This window comes from Amblyomma americanum, chromosome 4 (assembly GCF_052857255.1).
Source record: "Amblyomma americanum isolate KBUSLIRL-KWMA chromosome 4, ASM5285725v1, whole genome shotgun sequence".
NCBI lineage: Eukaryota > Metazoa > Arthropoda > Arachnida > Ixodida > Ixodidae > Amblyomma > Amblyomma americanum.
Window position 1 is genome coordinate 12419177 of NC_135500.1, and position 17730 is coordinate 12436906.

General features: G+C 49.8%; 2 protein-coding genes across 2 annotated transcripts in view; one reads left to right on the forward strand and one right to left on the reverse strand.

Moving 5' to 3' along the window:
- Window positions 1–1056: 1056 nt before the first annotated feature.
- LOC144127799 (uncharacterized) overlaps window positions 1057–17730 on the reverse strand; it is a 482923-nt gene continuing 466249 nt past the window's right edge. The window contains exon 30 of the mRNA XM_077660716.1: window positions 1057–2072. Coding sequence (XP_077516842.1) covers window positions 1965–2072 — 108 coding nt within the window. The 3' untranslated portion in view covers window positions 1057–1964. The remainder of the gene's footprint in view (window positions 2073–17730) is intronic.
- On the forward strand, window positions 6038–11618 carry LOC144130040 (uncharacterized). Its single transcript, XM_077664072.1, has 2 exons — window positions 6038–7419; window positions 11425–11618. The coding sequence occupies exons 1-2, from the start codon at window positions 6247–6249 to the stop codon at window positions 11566–11568; spliced, it is 1317 nt and encodes a 438-aa protein (XP_077520198.1). The 5' UTR covers window positions 6038–6246; the 3' UTR covers window positions 11569–11618.

Here is a 17730-nt window from a genome sequence, read left to right on the forward strand (position 1 = left end):
AATCCATTGTTTTCGCCACTGCTCTATTTAAATATTGTTGGGACGCTACTTCTATTCTTTTCTTACAGTCTTCATCCCCCTCTTAGCTTTAGCCATCATTGCTTTTTTAGGTCGGTTTTATGGTTAGTCCTCATCCCCCTTTTAGGCCGTGTTCATTGTTGGCTAGAATCGCATCATTTTAGGCCGTGTTCTTCGTTGGCTTCCATCGCTCGCTTTTAGATTGTTAATTGTTTTCCCATTCCAACCACCCTTTCACTTCATTCTCATTATGCCTGTCCTCACGCCTCTTTCCGAGATTTTATTGTCTATTTTGCGTCTTTGCCTTTTGCTTTTTATTGTTTTTATCTTTTTATCCCTGTCGTCGCCGGCCGCACAGGACTGCCGGTGTGTGTAGATAGTTTTTTTTGCCAAGAGTTGTTATTGCGCCCCTTCCCCCGCCCCCTCTCCCTTTCGCTGCCAAGTCTTGATTTCGGTGTGAATGGGGGTGTGCCTGATGTCTGGCCAACCGGAGTGGGTCGGACACCCTTGTGTCTTTTGTGTCTGCATGGTGTGGGTTCAAAAAATGCGCCTGCGCGCTGCCCCCGCTTTTTCAGTTCTTTTGCTTCGAATTGCGCATGCGCCCTTTAATCACTGCTATTCTCGGGTCACTGTAGAAAAGCGTGCGGATCCCCTTCCCTTGATATTAAAGTTGTTAGTTCAGCGCACTGTGTGTCACGTCCTCCTTTCGTCCGTCGTCTGCCAGCGCTTCAGAGTTCACAATGTCAAACCAACAAGCCCAGCAACACAACCAGCTCATTGAGAAAAAAATTGGATTGGATTGGAAAGGTGCGTTACAGTGGAATTAATAAATATTTTCCAATATATATCCCCCTAATCGTCAGAGAACAAAATATTGCGAGCGCAGGTGTTCAGAAAGTTCCACTTTTAGTGGCTTCCACTATGCATTTCAAGATTCTTTCAAGATGCCAGTCTTGTTTCTTTCCATCCTGCGAAAACTGCTTTGCAAGCCATGCGGATTGGTAATAACAACATCAACAGTCAATAAAACACGGTGAACCTAAATGCCCCAGGTTCATCATCTCGAAGTCCACAATATTTGAAATTCAGTTTATGGTCAAAGCTGCCACTGAAATGCCCAGGCGTATTTATTTCTTTGGTGGCATAAACTTTCAAACTGAAATACTAAAGAAGAGAGTGGGTTCAAGCACAGTAACGAAAATAACATTTAAACAACTTCAGTGTGTTGAGTGTATGCCAAGAATGCTTGCTGTAAATGCAAAAAGGATTTGCAGCCATGCAATCTTTTTGGACAAAATGACAGAGGCTAGGCGCGTCTGTTGAATTCCGACACTATACATATAAAGTTGCACATCACACCGGTTAGAATTCCTGCACCACTTGCACAGCAGATAAGAAGCACAAAATCAAGAAAGGACATCCACACAGTGAACTGGACCGTAGGGGCATACGCTATTCCTTTCTTGTTGCTCTTAATAAATTCTAGGACAAACAAAGACAAAACTCTTCTGTAGTCACCGCCTGAGGCGCTTAACCAGCAGAGGGCGAGGATTGAACAAGAACACTCAACAAATGCCATCCACTGAAGCGGAAAAGCACACTGCTATGTGGTCACACTGCTAAAGATAAGTTACCACCAAGAAGTGCACTCTGCTGTTGACAAGACCGCAGTGGACTCAACACCTGCTGCATGTTTTTGCCATTTTCACTGTTGTCAACTTCGCAGTGCCTCAACTAGATCTGAAAGCAGTCAAAATAAACAAGTGAAATAATTATAAGCAGGGAAAAGTCCCTAATAAGCGAACAAAGCATTTCTCAACCACATAAAAAACAACGTATGTTATCCTTTCGACCGCCACTCCAGAACGGTGAAGCACGCGGCTGCTCCGAAAACATGCCTTCAGATTCGGTGCTTCACACACATTACAGGGTGCGTGAACACGTCACTAGTGATAGGGTCCATCGAGATGCCCAGCAGATGGTGGCAACAGCAGCTGCCTCAGCTGGCCCTGCACGTCCGCAGTGAGTCGACTGCTGTACGCTCCCGAGAGCAGCTGGGAACACCAGAGGGAAAATTATTTGTAATGTGCCCCAGAGCAAAGGTAAAATTCTTGAAAGATAAGGGCGCAACTGGCAAAAACAACACCATGTGTAGTGTAAAACGAGTTAGTGGCAAGCATAGAAATTAAGGTGCTAGTCATACATCATGCAAGGGGCACAGGAAGAGAGCACAGGCCTTTACGAACCATGTGATCTGCAGATCCTTAAGTGAAGCCCCCCCCCCCCTCAAAAAAAAGAAATAATAGAAACTGTTATTCCGCTGACAGCATGGTACTTAATGGCACTGTAAACAATTCCTGCAATACTACTCTGCACCGTTAAATATTGATGTAAAATAGTAAGCATACACGTAAAAGGAAAAGAGGTGCTTATTATGGCACAAACGATGGAAGCCGACAGCCACCGAAACCAAGGAGCATAGGGAATGCCATTTTTTTTCAATCTGTAGTTTTTCATCTGCCGGAGATAAATAAAAGCAGGACAAAGACAGCCACATGCAGCCGGTGGGATCCGAGCCCACGACCTCCGAATTTCGCGTCCGGTGCTCCACCATCTGAGCTACGGAGACGGCTGTTCAATCTGCTTCTTCCGGGGGTATTTGTGTAGTGTAAGCTAACCTTGAGAGTTTCGAAACTAGGTAAATTACACCTTGGCTCAAACAAATTCACTCAGAGAAAAGAGACAACGGAGAGGCGCCTGCCCTTCGTCTCCTTGTCTGTGTGAATTTATTTGAGCCAAGGTGCATTTTTCAGGTTTCACATGTAAACCAACTAGCGCAGCAACATGCCTTCTAACCTTGAGAGTGTTCACGTGCGCTACGCTCGTCCATAGCGGCGGACGCCCTGTGTTACCGCGAGTGCCACGTAGGAACGTGGTGGAATGGTGAGAGCGGAAGCTGTGCTAGAACCCTCTTATGCTACCTATGGCATCAAGACTGCCAGATTCGAGGCCCTCGTTATACTCTTAAGCGTGCAAGTGAAGGGAAAAGAGGTGCTCGTTATGGCATAAATGACGGAAGCCAACAGCCAGAAGTACGTGTTTGCAAGACGCACAAGTGGCGTAGGCAAGCTTTATGAAAAATACTAACAAAACTGCAAAATATGAGTTACAAAATGTGTCAAAACAAATAAAAAACAAAAGGGCAATTAAATAAGGCTAGCTTTAAAACCTTGTAGGTCTCCGAACAGAGTGGCAGTGTTAAGCAAATTTATTTGGGCTCAGGCACACTGCCATAAATATCTGCGGGAGGGACTCAAGGTTTGATAGTTTATTGGGTTGTTTATCATTTACGCATACAGAAAAAAAGCGAACGGAAAGGCTCCGAGCCTGACGAAGGCTTCCCTCCGCATACAGTTTCGGCAACATTACAGTAAAATTTAGAAAACATATTTGTAGATAAGTCAATACAAATTTGTGTCATGCAGACTCCTACGTATATAAATATACACCAATACATACAATAGACTTATTACCGTAGAGAAGACGAATAATATGAACACTGATGCAAAGCTAAATCTTCTTGACAAACATCCACACAGATAAAGAAGGTGACAACAAAACAAGAAATATCGCAGTTTGCTGACGCTGTACACAAAAAACGTCTCTGGTAGAGAATTCTTTCTCGACAGTGCTTTTACTGATTTCTTTCTTAATTCGCCTGCTGAAATCGACATTTTGTGAGAGATTATTTAAAAGTAGGTGACGTTTTCTATCGAGCAGAAGGATGGAGGGGGCCTGCTAGGAAGCAAATGTCCAAAAAGAGAACTGTCACGTTGTCTTCCCGCCTTCACGTTGTCTACATCTATCTCGGGGAAAGTAAGCAGCAATGTCGGATGCATGGCTTCGTTTACCGTGTCCAGATCTTTGAGATCCCTCAGTCGATCGCGTACATGGCACGGACAGCCGAACGGACTTTGCACAAACTCTCGCTGAAACTTGGCAGTAGCAGACGCGATCATCGCATTTCAGAGTTTAGCTGGTGTTCGCGCAGTTCTTGCCCGTTGTAGATTTCGCTGCTCTTCAAGGCTCGCAGTTTCGGCGGCCTAATGCCGTCGCTTCTTATTCGCGAGTTCTTCACTGCTTTTAGCCACCTACTCGAGATCTGCAGAGTCACTCTGGCGCCGTCTCCTTTGTTTGTTTGTTAGCCTATCAAAGGATGGAACATACCAACACTGGGGGATCGGCCAAGAATCGGGTGACTATTCACCTGTATTCATATAATTAAAAGGAAAAGCACGCGGGAAAGCAACAGAGCGAAGGCCCTGGGCATATACTATATGGCGCATGGGGCATATACTATATATATATATATATATATATATATATATATATATATATATATATATATATATATATATATATATATATATATATATATATATATATATATATATATATATATATACTTCGCTCTTCAACTCAACAAAAAAAGTCTCCATTGACCGCCTTCCCACAGTGCGACAACGTGACTAACAGCCTTAACCCCCTTCCTTCCTCCCCCTCCCCCACGCCTTTTGCATCACAGCTTTCATTCCTTTGACCCCCTCCTCCCTCCACACTTAAAGACCCTAGCTACTGACCTCAGTCACGCTTGATGAAGGAGCCGAGTCGGCTTCGAAACGTTGGGTTAAAATTAAAGTTTTTGGTTGGAGATGTGCAGTTCATTATAAGCATTCAAACCCAACCTGACAGCCAAATCTGTCAAAATGATTAGTTTTCTAGTTCATTTCTGCATTCTTCACAAACAGGTTTGTCTTGTTTTGTTCGCAGGAAGTTGTGCGTAAGGTGCCTGTTGCATATTCAGAGACGGCATAAAATCAGTTCCTGGTGTACACATATCTTAAATTCACCTAAAACCGGCTTTACCAAGTGTGGTTTATTATTCACTTCACTGTTCCAAGCTGACTGCCATATTTTCCTTAAAGGGGCTCTGAAACACCTTCCAAGGAGAGGACATCAACTCGCCCAATCACTGCATTCTATTGTCATGAACACCTGAGGCGAATAGTACACTTTTACACGCAGCAGATAACCAACAATCCCGCACGAAAGTTGCCGAGCCCTTCCCGGCGACTTTTTCATGCTCGCACCCTCCTCCGTCGCTCGCATCTACGTATACATGTTGAGAGATGGCTACTGGTTAGATTCTTTCAGACGTCAGGCAGCTACCAAGGCAGCGGCCAATAAGCCGCGTAGCTCCGGCGGGTCAGGAAGCTCTCCCCGGGAGGTGGGCCGGCGGAGAGGAGCGGTGACCTTCCCGCGTGCAAAAAGTGACGAGAGGAGAGGGAAAGGCGCGAAGACGCTAAAATTCAAATTTTGACTACAGATAGCTCTATTTCTACAAAGCGCATTAAAAACGTCTACCTAGACAATATTCGTGAAGCGGCGTGCTTTCACATCACAGGTATACCGCAACATCATTGGAGCCCCTTTCAGAGCCCCTTTAATTTCAGTTGTACTAATTTCATGCAGTCATTAAAGGGTATATTTACTTTTTTATCTCCTTGTCACGAGCTTTAGCAGCACAAAAAATCTGCGCTCTCGTTGCCTTCTATTCCGACATTAGTCGGGACCCTGCAGAGTTTAATATTTTGTCCTCGAGCTGTGGCTGTTACTATGTTGTGTATGATGTCACCAAGTATAGGAGTGATTGCGTTTCTAGAGTGGATACCTTTAAGTACAGTTAAGGAGTCTGTGTAAATGTTACGGTTTGTGAGGTTGTCGTTTATTATTTTTTCTATGGCCGCGCAGACTGCGTAACTTTCTGCAGTGAAGATGGATGCGCACTGTGGAAGTCGTATTGTTTTCTCTGAATTCCCTCGTACCACTGCGCTTCCTACAATGTGGAAACCTGTTTCCCCCCTCCATTTCGATGCGGCCCATCTTCATTGTTTTCGCGACAGCAGACGCAGCGATCGGACGCGTTGCACATCGGCTCCGTCGATTTTTGACTGGAACCGCGGCAATCTGGTGTAACACCTATCAAACCTGTGCGACTGCATCTGTGAAGTCAGCAGGATCCTGGAGACACCGATCTGACCCAGGTACGCCCAATTTTCGGCCATTTCGAGCAACCCTCCGCATCACCACGTAGCGGTCGAGCTAAGCCTAACGGCTTCGGCTCCCCCGCCGCTGGCTGCGGAGACGCCCGCCGGTCAACCGCTCAACATGGCTCTGCCTGAACAACGCGGATACGACCCCACGACTCTGTCGTGGTCGTCTGTCCCTGCAAGCCAACCAGAGGATGGCCCATCCACCATTTCGGCGCAGCAAGCTGCCCTTTTTCAAGTCGTTGAAAGCCGGCGCCGCCGCCGGCAGAACGCACGAGGAGCTGCAACGCCCAAGACTCCTCTCGACAAATCAGCAACGGGAGACGCTCGCGCTCCGTCTTCTAAAGGTCCACAAAAGTCATTTTCACCAGTCTCCAAGTGGACGCCGAAGCCGACGGTCAGGATGAACCCTGACGATTACGTGATCGTGCTGCGGCCACGCAGTACGGTCGCCCTCAAGACAGCATTCCAGCAAGGTGAGCTCGGCGCTGCCATTTCGGAACTCATCGGCAGACAGCATATGAATGCGATTACAATTTCTCCCAATTGGGAGCAAAACATTATCGTCTGCGGCACGCAGAGCCCCGAGGTAGCTCAAAAGCTTCTGACGGACATCCAAATTACAACCAGCAAAGGATCTCTCCCGCTTCACGGACACCTCAAGCTCACCGGTGATGTGTGTCGTGGTGTGATTTCTGTGCATAACCTTGAAACCAGCGAATCCTTGAAACATAGTGTGCAGTGGCGCGGTGGTGATTTAGTCCATGTGCGCAAGCTGGGAAAATCGAATGTAGCTGTGTTGACTTTCGAGGGACGCAGCGTTCCGCGTTACGTCCATTATAATGCAGAACTGACTCCCGTCAAGGAGTATAAAAAAACGGTGCCAGCGTGCTACCGTTGCGGCACACTGGGGCACCGGGTGGACAACTGTCCCACCCCGGTCAAGGAAAGATGCGGCCTTTGTGGTCAAAACGTGGGGCTTGGTACTGAGGGGATGGCCCCCCACGTCTGCAACCCTATGTGCTTAATCTGCGGGGGCCCGCACCTCACCAGCTCCCGCGAATGCACCGCCAAATTCATCAAGCTGCCGCAGCCAGGGCCCAGGACGCCATCCAAGGGAGCCAATTCCGGCGCTACACGGGGAGGGCGGCAGCAAAACAACCAGAAGACGCCACGACGTGGCGTGATGCCTCCCCCAGGCAAGACAGCAACGGTAACGCCACCACCCGGAGCAGCGGAGTTCCCAGCTCTCGGCGCTTCACCTGGCGGAGCCGCCTGCAACCAACCCAAGGTAGGCAGCTGGGCGAGGGTCGCCTCCTCTTCTTCCCCTCCTCCCTCCTCCCCCGCCAGCACCGCCGAGACGCAAGAACTCAAGCGCGAGCTCGCCCTCTTGCGAGCTCAAAACGAAAAACTAGCCAGCGAGCTTAACTCGCTCAAAGCCAAATTCCCTACTCAGCCCGCGTCGAGCGACGAGGAAGAAAATATCACAGACAGGGAGATTCCTACTAATGTGGAGAGTCGCGCCGCGGCCCTGGAGAGCCGGGTGACCGCAATTGAAACACAATTGGCTGACCTCCCCCAAATTATCCACGATACCATTGCGCGTCAGGTGGAGAGTGTCATCGCACAGGTGACCCAAGCAGTAACTCACATTATCCAAAAATGGATAAAAGACAATCCGCGCGTCCTTAAACGCGTAGGGCCCATCAGGGACGATAACCGCCCCTCCAAATTCAACAGAGTTATTCCCGATGAATTTGACTTCTCGGAAGACTCCTCCACGTCTGCGCCGGGCACTAGCGGACTGGGGAGTCTTAACAACGTAACCCCACCCTCTGCCTCCGACCATGGCCCCCAACCCTAAGTCGCGAGCAAGAGCAACTCAGCCGCTTACAATAACGCAGTGGAACTGCCGAGGTCTCAAGAACCGCACGAAGCGGACTCATCTGCGCATCTATCTTGAGACCTTTGAGTTTCTCGTCGCCGTGGTTGCCCTTCAGGAACCCGGCGCCGGTGCCAAACTCACAAACTACACTACATTTCAACACAACCCGCAGACATGTATACTTGTTCACAAGCAGTATACTGCGCAGGAAGTCACGCTCCCCACAACACCGCCTTTCCCATACACGATGGTGTCCGTGCTGCCCCTAAAGCGGTCTGACCCACCTGTACACATTCTAAACATTTACTGCCCACCTAAACTTAAGAACGTCACGTTCAATGAAATTTTCACCCAAGCAATGCAGGTGGCGGGAAGGGATCCCCTTCTGATCGTCGGCGACTTCAACGCCCCGAGCAGGCTATGGGGGTACCCCCGGGAGGAAAGACGTGGGCGGAAGCTTGCGGAACTTCTTTCCACACTTGGACTTACTTTACACACTGATCCCGCCAACCCAACACGAGTCGGAAATTCGATTCAACGAGATACTTGCCCGGACCTCACATTTACACGCAACATACGCCATGCCGACTGGCTGAATACAGAGGACACTCTGGGTAGTGATCACTGTATAATCAACACCACCATTTACATGCGTCCCCTGAAACGCCCACTAACACAAGCTCGTGTACCGGACTGGACGACTTTCCGCACATCTCTACCTATCGTAGATCCCCTCCAGTCGGGATACGACGCATGGTCCAAATCGCTCACGTCTACACTCACGCAACACGAGAAGCAGATACAGCTCACAGAAACACAAACGGACGTGGACAACCACTTGCTCCACCTTTGGGAGGCCCGCCGCAGCCTCACCAAACGATGGAAGAAACAGAAACATAACAGACGCCTAAAGAAACGCATCCTCGAACTCACACAACAAGCAGCGGAATATGCTACTCAGCTAGCCGACACTAACTGGGTGGACCGGTGCAACGCGGCTGCGCGCCAGATGTCTGGCCGCAACACGTGGCGCCTATTCCGCGCTCTCATCGATCCAATACAAACACGCACGGAAACCCAACGCCACTTACATAGGGCATTGCACAACTTTACAGGAACGACAACACAGCTAGCGCACACGCTCAGGGATCGATACCTTTGTACCACTAAGGACCCCCGGCAGGCGGCGTACTCGTATGCAGGCGAAGAGAACGCGGAGCTGGACAAGCCGTTCCAGCTCCACGACCTCCGGGCGGCCTTAAGCAAGATGAAGCGGGGCACTGCACCTGGGCGCGACAAGGTTACGGTCAAGCTTTTGGCCAACCTTCCCGACGCAGCCTACACCGCGCTCCTCAAATACATCAATAGCATTTGGGACGGAGAGACTCCTCTCCCTCTCGATTGGAAATCGGCTCTCGTGACCTTCATTCCGAAGGCCGGCAAACCTATCGATGTGGAGAACCTTCGCCCCATCTCTCTGACGTCTTGTGTCGGCAAGCTGATGGAGACGATGGTGCGCGACAGACTCTCCGATTATCTCGAAACACAGCACATTTTCGCGGACACCATGTTCGGTTTTCGTCCTCACAAGTCAGCACAGGATATACTTCTGCAGCTCCACCACGACATCTTAGATCCTGTCGAATGTCCCCAAAACGACAAGGTGGTCCTGGCCTTGGATCTTAAAGGCGCATTCGACAACGTCAAACATGCAGTAATCCTGGACCACCTCAGTAACACCAACTGTGGCCACAAAACATTCCATTACATAAGTCAATTTCTTACAGACCGTCAAGCCTATATACGCATACAAGATGCGGAACACGGGCCATACACCATCGTCTCGAGGGGAACACCTCAAGGCGCGGTCCTGTCTCCCCTGCTCTTCAATTTGGCAATGCTTCGCCTTCCCTCCAAATTGTCTTCTCTGCCCGGGATACATCACGCTCTTTATGCGGATGACATTACAATCTGGGCCACGCAAGGCAACCTGGGCCACATGGAGTCCTGCCTGCAAGCAGCAGCGACCCTAGTCGACGACTACGCGGCCTACTGCGGACTCCAGTGCGCCCCAGCTAAATCAGAATTTGTGCACTTACGTCCCTCCCCCCGGGACACAACTCCGCTTCGCCTCAGTCTCCCCTCGGGACCGATCCGGGAGGCCAAGGAGATCCGCGTCCTTGGCCTCTTCATACACCACCAACGCAGAGTCGACACCACAATAGCCAAACTTCGCACGGTGGGAGACCAGGTGGGCCGAATGGTCCGCCGGGTCTCAAACAAGCGGGGCGGATTACGAAGCAAGGATGCACTGCGGCTTGCCCATGCTTTCGTAACGAGTAGAATCCTCTACTCAACTCCCTACTTGCACCTGCGCAAACATGATGATGACCAACTGGAGGTCATCCTGCGGAATGTCATCAAGCGGGCTCTCGATCTTCCGATCGCCACGTCCAACCAGAGGCTTCTGGCCTTGGGCGTGGTGAACACATTTCGGGAGCTTCGAGAGGCCCACTTATGCAACCAATACACGCGTCTTGCACAGACCACGTCCGGTCGCCGCCTCTTGGACCGGCTACACATCAAACACGACTACCACATTGAGGAAAGGGAGAGAGTGCCAGAACCCTGGAGACGCGCCCTCCGGGTCCGACCCCTTCCCCGCAACATGTCCAGTGAAGACCATAGCGGTCGTCGCCAGGCGCGCGCGGAAGCGTTGGCGCGATACTATGGTAACCAAGAACATGTGTATTACGTAGACGTTGCCGGCCCACACCACGGGGGGTGGTACACGGCCGCAGTCGTACACAACACAAACACAGTTAACGGGCTCACTTTCAAAGCCTACAGCGCAACACACGCGGAGGAGATTGCCATTGCTCTGGCTCTCACGAATCCCAAGTCAAAACACATCATCACCGACTCGCGAGGGGCCTGTCGGAACTACGAGTTGGGCTGGGCTCCCCCGCTTGCCTGGCGCATACTGGAATATCGCTGTCGATCTGAAGATCCAACTCCACGCAACCTGATTTGGGCCCCCGGTCACCAGGGCCTCCAGGGAAACGAACAGGCCGATCAGGCCGCCCGCGCACTCTCTCCCCGGGCTATCTCCCTGTCCTTGGAAGGGTACTCCCAATCAGACAATCTGGCCATTACATTCAAACAAATCACCGATTACTACAAGGAGGAGCACCGGCGCTACCCGGCCCCTTGTAAGGGTCTGGATCGCGCTGACGAGCGCCTCCTCATCAAAATTCTCACTAACACTGTACTGTGCCCGGCGGTGCTTAAACACTTCAATACATCCTTTGATGGCACGTGCCAGTTCTGTGGGGAGGTGTCTGACACCTTCCACATGGTTTGGGCGTGTCAATCTAACCCATCTATCCCCCCCAACCCCAACCCCACCAGAGAGGACTGGGAGGCGGCCCTGCTCGGCTGTCAAGACCTGAAGAGCCAAAAGGCCTTGGTTCAACGGACGCGGGCGGCGTTGCTTGCCAATGGGGCCCCGGAATAGGGGCTCCACCTAGTACTGTGAGGGGAAAGGGCCAATAGGGTCCTACCCCAATCACCTTTCTGTAAAAAATTTATTGCTTATAAATGTTTTTCACCACCACCACCATCTTCATTGTCGGCCGTCGGGACGGACAGCCCAGGCTGGGCGAGGAGGGAAGTCTCCCTCATGGGGGAAAGGGAACGGTGACGGGAGCGCCACCTGGTAGGTTGCGCGGAATTCCGCGGGACCTGACAGAGTCTCTTCGGGATCCGGCCAGCGTCACGAGCGGTTGCAGCCGCACGCTCTCGTCACCTTCCGCGGCAGGCGCACGGGGATCCGTTGTGCCTTGCCGCTGGACTTTGGTTCCAGGCAGCGAAGCGAGCGCAGCAAACGCGCGCTCTGGTCGCCTTCCCCAGCAAATGCTAGGGAACGGCTTTGCCCCAAGAATGCGGCGCACGGGAAAACCCGGCCGCCATTATCGGCGCATACAAAGGTTCGCTGCCGATACCTCCGAAGTCGCGCCCCTGCCCCAGCCGGTAAGTCGGAAGGCCTTCTTACTTAGCCTTCTATTTCCGAGGGATGCCTCGTTGATGTTTTGTAGCTAGCTGGCCCGCTCTGTGTATTACTTGCAAGTGTAATAAATAGCATGAGTGTTCACGCTGTGTCGTCCCTTCCCTTTGTCCCTCGAGCACGAACGCCATCCGCGGTTAGCGAGCGGGAACGCTGCATCCGCGGAGCGGGAGTGCGGGCGGGGCGGAAGGCTTTGTCTCCCATATTTCCACAATGGCGCCCAACGTGTGGCAAGCTCTTGGGACGAGGGACGACAGTCAGTTCGGTTCGTGGAGTTAACGCCCGGATTTGGAACAGTGTTAGGCCTGACCTGAATTCGGAGTTGCTAGCAAGGCTAAGATGCTTTCTGGACACCGAGATGAGCGTAATAGCAGCAGGGGAGAATTGCCGTGCATGCTACGGTTTTGATGAGCACTTACTTCATCAGTGCACCTTTGGAAGGTGAACCTACGGGGTCCGCACATGGAGAGCGAGACCGAGACGTCCACGGAGAACAGCAATCCAGAAGCCAGTGAATGCGGAAGCCTGAAGGGTGGCCCGATTTTTCTTGTACATAGTTGTAAATATTCTCTGCTCTGTCTCTGGCTCTGGGAGCCGGGTGCCGTAATGAGCTGATTTAGATTGCAGTCGAGATTACAGGTAAAGCACCGGGGCGCTGCGACACCGCGAGAAGCGGTAGGAGCCGTTCGCGTTAGGGTCACCTTGGCAGAAACGTATCTCCTCGTACCGTCGTGTTCTAGCTATTGTCATTGGCCCTTTGTTGGCACCGGCAAGTGTCAGAGAGAGTAGGCCTAAGGCTCTTCGGGAGCTGCCTGTCGCTTTTGGGAGGACACAGTCGCTCCGTGGCACAAGCACGCGCAAACGGGTTTGCTTGTTTTATACTTAACCTCGCTAGAGCCGAGAGGTCTCGCTCAACTACAGAAAGCTGGCTTTGTTCGAACGAACTTATTTTTTGGGCTGCGAAGCGAATTTATAATTGCCGCACTCCCACTCCGCGGGCGGATGCAGCGTTCCGGGGCTAGTTGGTGAAGCATATTTTCTGGAAGTTCTTTATAGCGCTACAAAACACAAGGACACAGGAAGATGTACACAGGAGGGGCGCTGTTCAGCGTTCCCGCTCGCTAATAGCGGATGGGGTTCGTGCTCGAGGGACAAACGGAAGGGAGGACAACGCGTTAACACTCATGTGCTATTTATTACACTTGCACTTTATACACAGAGCGGGCCAGCTAGCTACAAAACATCAACGAGGCATTCCTCGGAAATAGAAGGCTACGTAAGAAGGACTTCCGACTTACCGGCTGGGGCAGGGCTGCGACTTTGTAGGTATCGCCGGCGAACGTTTGTATGCGCCGACAGTGGCGGCCGGGTTTTCCCGTGCGCGCCGCATTCTTGGGGCAAAGCCATTCCCTAGCATTTGCTGGGGAAGGCGACCAGAGCGCGCTTTTGCTACACTCGCTTCGCTGCCTGGAACCAGAAGTCCAGCGGCAAGGCACAACGGATCCCCGTGCGCCTGCCGCGGAAGGTGACGAGAGCGTGCGGCTGCAACCGCTCGTGACGCTGGCCGGATCCCGAAGAGACTCTGTCGGTCCCGCAGAATTCCGCGTAACCTACCAGGTGGCGCTCCCATCGCCGTTCTCTTTCCCCCATGAGGGAGCCTTCCCTCCTCGCCCAACCGGTGCTGAGTGACCGTCGACGAAGATGGGCCGCGTCGAAATGGAGGGGAGAAACAGGTTTCCACAACGTAAAGATCCGTTTTTGAACCATCAGTGTACAAGTCCGTAAAACTACTGTATTTTTCTTTGAGTTAGAGGAATTTTCGCATTACATGTTGTTGTGGAGTTCGTTTTTTACCGAACTGTGTAAGAGTGAAATCACAGATTGCAGAAAAATTGTACCATGGAGGCAGTGGATCTCGTCTTCGGGCAATGGCAGATAATGTGTCTAGTACGCCGAGGTTTTGGCACATCTCTTCAAAACGCAGGAAGAGTGGCCTGATAGCTAGCGGTTTGTTGTTAAACAGTGTTCTTGGTGGGCATTTTATGACTATGGGGTAACATAGGTGTTTGGGCAGCGAACGGATTTTTAAAACGTACCAGCATGTGAACATGGTTCTTCTGTCTGTAAGTGATGGTGCGTTAGTTTCTACATAAAAGCTGTTTATGGGTGACGTCCTGTATGCACCACTGGAAAGACGCAAACCTAAATTATGTACTGGATCCAGTCGTTTAAGGTATGATGGTCTCGCTGACCCATACACTATGCAATCATAATCAATGGTAGAGCGTACTACAGAGCGGTAAATTTGTAAAAGACATGTCGTGTCGGCACCCCGATGTTTTCGTGACAGTAATTTGAGAATGTTAAGGGATCGGGAGGCTTTCCTTTTCAGCGCATTTATATGAAGCAGGAAAGTGAGTTTTTGTCAAAGGTTATGCCTAGGAATTTGGTTTCATTTTTTACGGGTAGCTGTGTTTTGTTCAGGTGTATGAATGGGTCGGCTTGTAGACCGCGTTTGAGCGAAAAAAAATGGCCACTGTTGGAAAGCTGGGAACCGTTCTCGACTGCCGATATCACTAATTTACTCATTGTCAACTGTATTTGCCTCGCGCATGTTAGCAGGTTTGAGGATGTGCAGGCTATTTGAAGATCGGCAGCATAGACTGAATACATAATGGACTTCGGGATTACTTTTGGCTATGGAATTCACTTTTATAACAAAGAGCGTTGTGCTTAAAATACACCACTGAGGTACTTAACTTTCTTAAACGAAGTTCCTTGATAGGATTGAGCCTAGGCGTGCGTGAAAGGAACGGTTGGATAAGAAATCATTTCGGCAGTATAACATCCTGCCACGGAATCCAAGCTCTGCTAGGTCACGAAGGATGCCGAACCTCCAGGTTGTGTCGTATGCTTTCTCGAGGTCAAAAAAGACGGCAAGACAGTGCTGTTTGTGTATAAAAGCTTCCCGGACAGTATTTTCTAGGCGAGCTAATTGGTCTGTTGTTGAGCATGCTTTCTTAGAAACGCACTGATGAATGTCAATAAGCTCGCGAGATTCAAGGAGAAAAGTTAGTATTATATTCAGCACACTTTCGAACGATTTGGCGAGGCAGCTGGCAACGGCTATTGGCCTGTAACTACTCGGGGATGTTAGTTGCTTTTCAGGTTTCAGGAATGGTACAATAACTGCTTTCTTTCAAGCTTTATCGGAGTACCCATATTTTGTTAAAAAATTTCAAAAGTGCTTCCACAAACGGTTAGGAAACACGTACCGGCATTTCGCAATGTATATTATCAGGGCCAGGTGCTGTCTTTTTTCCGGATGAGAGAGCTTTGTTCATTCCCTGGATCGTTATTCAACCATTGTACGGTTCGTTTGTGCAACCAGTTGTCGGAAATCTAGGTTTCTCCACAGCATGCTTATACTTTAAAAATTATTCTGTGTAGCGTGAAGAGCAACGTTAAAACGGATGCTTGGGCGAGTTGGTAAGTCATTTTAAACGCGCACTTTGACAGGGACTACGAGGAAGGCACGACACAGACTGCACAGACGCTGACTTGCAACTGATGTTCATTGCTTGGAACGAGGCATATGTACAGTTCCAACAAAAAGAAGAAAACAAACAATAATTCATAGACTTAGGTCATTCATACATGCCGCACTTCGGTTCTTGTCCGTCCATCCAGGTATTCTTGTCACCTACATTGCTGTCGCCGTATGCAACGCTCGTGCATTGGCTTTTCTCGTTAAGGAAAAACATGTTCCAACGTACGTTCTGCAGCTGTTTGGTGGATTCCAGCCTTCGCAGGGCCACTGCTCAAGAACATGCCACATCTTGAAGGCTGAATGGAACAGACAGGCGAAGTCTTTTTCTTCTGCTGCAAAGAACCGAAGCCCCACCGCATAGAAAGAAGAGAGTTCTGATTTAGCGAACACCACGGCCGACTTCTTGTGGCAACAAATCCTTTTCCAGCTCCGCGCATCACTGCCCAGAAAGAAGCGCAAGACGGAGAATGTCATCCCCACCGCAGGGAACGTGTCCCTGCCCACGGAAGTGCATCGTGTTCTGCCCCAGGGGCCGAAGTACGCCACGGAACCCAAAAGGTCGCCTGCTGAACTTCTGAGCATAGTGAGGCAGGTGTCCAGGCTGGCACCGGTGCAGAATTCGATAGGTGCATGTCTGAAGGAGTGGACGCGTTACTACGTTGCAAGGCTCCAGTGAACACCGCCTCTGTTCGGCGAACCGTGTCGTATTTGAAGGGAAATTCGCTGCGTTTGCTCCCAGCAAACAAGGAAGGGGGATTCCTAGTGCTACCCTCTCAACTGTACGTCAAGAATGGTAGGGAAACTATTTTGTCTTCGTTTTCTGTGGCCAAGAACATTTCCTTGAAAAAATTAAAGCTAAGGCCAAGAAAGTGTGCAAAAAACTTAGCCTTGATTTGTTAACGAAAGGAGCCGATAAAAGTAAAGGACTTAGTTTTCAAGTGTTTTTTAGAGCAAAGACCCACAAACCAGAGTGTCTGTTACGTGTGATCTTATCTGAGAGAGGCACTTGATAGAAAACTGTAGCCCGTTTTTCTAAAGATTTTAAATTCGCTCACGTTGGTCGATCTGTACAAAGTAAACAATTCGCAGGAGGTAATCCAGTTTTTAGAAAATAACAAGAACAAGGGACCGATGGCCTGCTCTTTTGACGCTAAGGACTTATATTAGTCACTACCGCGTGATGAGCTTTTCGCGTGCATAGAAGAATGTATTGACCAGCATGGATTAATTGGATTCCAAAACAAGAGCGGCATTTCCGTCAGGAGCTTTTTAGAACTACTTCAAGTGTATTTAACTTCTACTTTCATTTCCTGGGACGGCGAGTTTTACCTGTAAAAACGAGAACTTTGCATCGGGTCATGCATAGCTCCCGTGCCTAGTGACTTGTTGTTAGCACAAAAGGGTAGAAGGCTTCAAGAAAAATTGATAGGGTGAAAGGTTGTACAGTGTTTTCACTATGTTGATGACTTTCTTATTCTTATAGACACAAGTGTGGAAAAATTTGACGCAGTCTTTACGAAGATCAAAGCTACCTTTCTTCAGTGCCTCCATTTCTCATACTAACTACCGAAGTGCCAGATAATAATGTCATCCGATCTTAAGATATCAAACTCAGATTAATGCACCTTCACACGTGTTGGTCTTACCAGCCACGAAGCAGCAAGCCATTGCTCCCCTTTATGCCATCTCATTGTAAGCTGCTTAAACGTGTCGTGGCGAAATCATGCTTTCACAACGCACTTAACAAATCTTGCGTGAACTCCATGCAAGATAGCTCCTTTCACCAAACTGATCGACTCGTAAAGGCTGGTTATCCCAAGCAGCTGCTAGTGTCTGTCAGTGTCAGAATCGATTCTCAGTAGTTTAAGCAAAAACAGAAAAGGGGAACGGGTAGACTCATTGACGCGAAAGGAAAAAGAAAAAAAACACTGTTGTGCCTTACACTCATCATTTCTCCCACAGACTATAAAAGGTAGCAAATAGAGCACGTGTCAAAGTCATTTTTTCGGCTCCGGATAAGCTTGGGAAGATGTGCAAAAAGGTCAATACCGATTTCGTTCCTAGAGAGTGCGACATCAAATATGAAAATCAATTTGTCTTC

Bases quoted from the DNA above. Each gene is read 5' to 3' on its own strand.
- LOC144130040 (XM_077664072.1), top strand. From the start codon at position 6,247: ATGGCTCTGCCTGAACAACGCGGATACGACCCCACGACTCTGTCGTGG. The intron at 7,420-11,424 runs GTAGGCAGCTGG...CAACCCCACCAG, and splicing joins CCGCCTGCAACCAACCCAAG to AGAGGACTGGGAGGCGGCCC.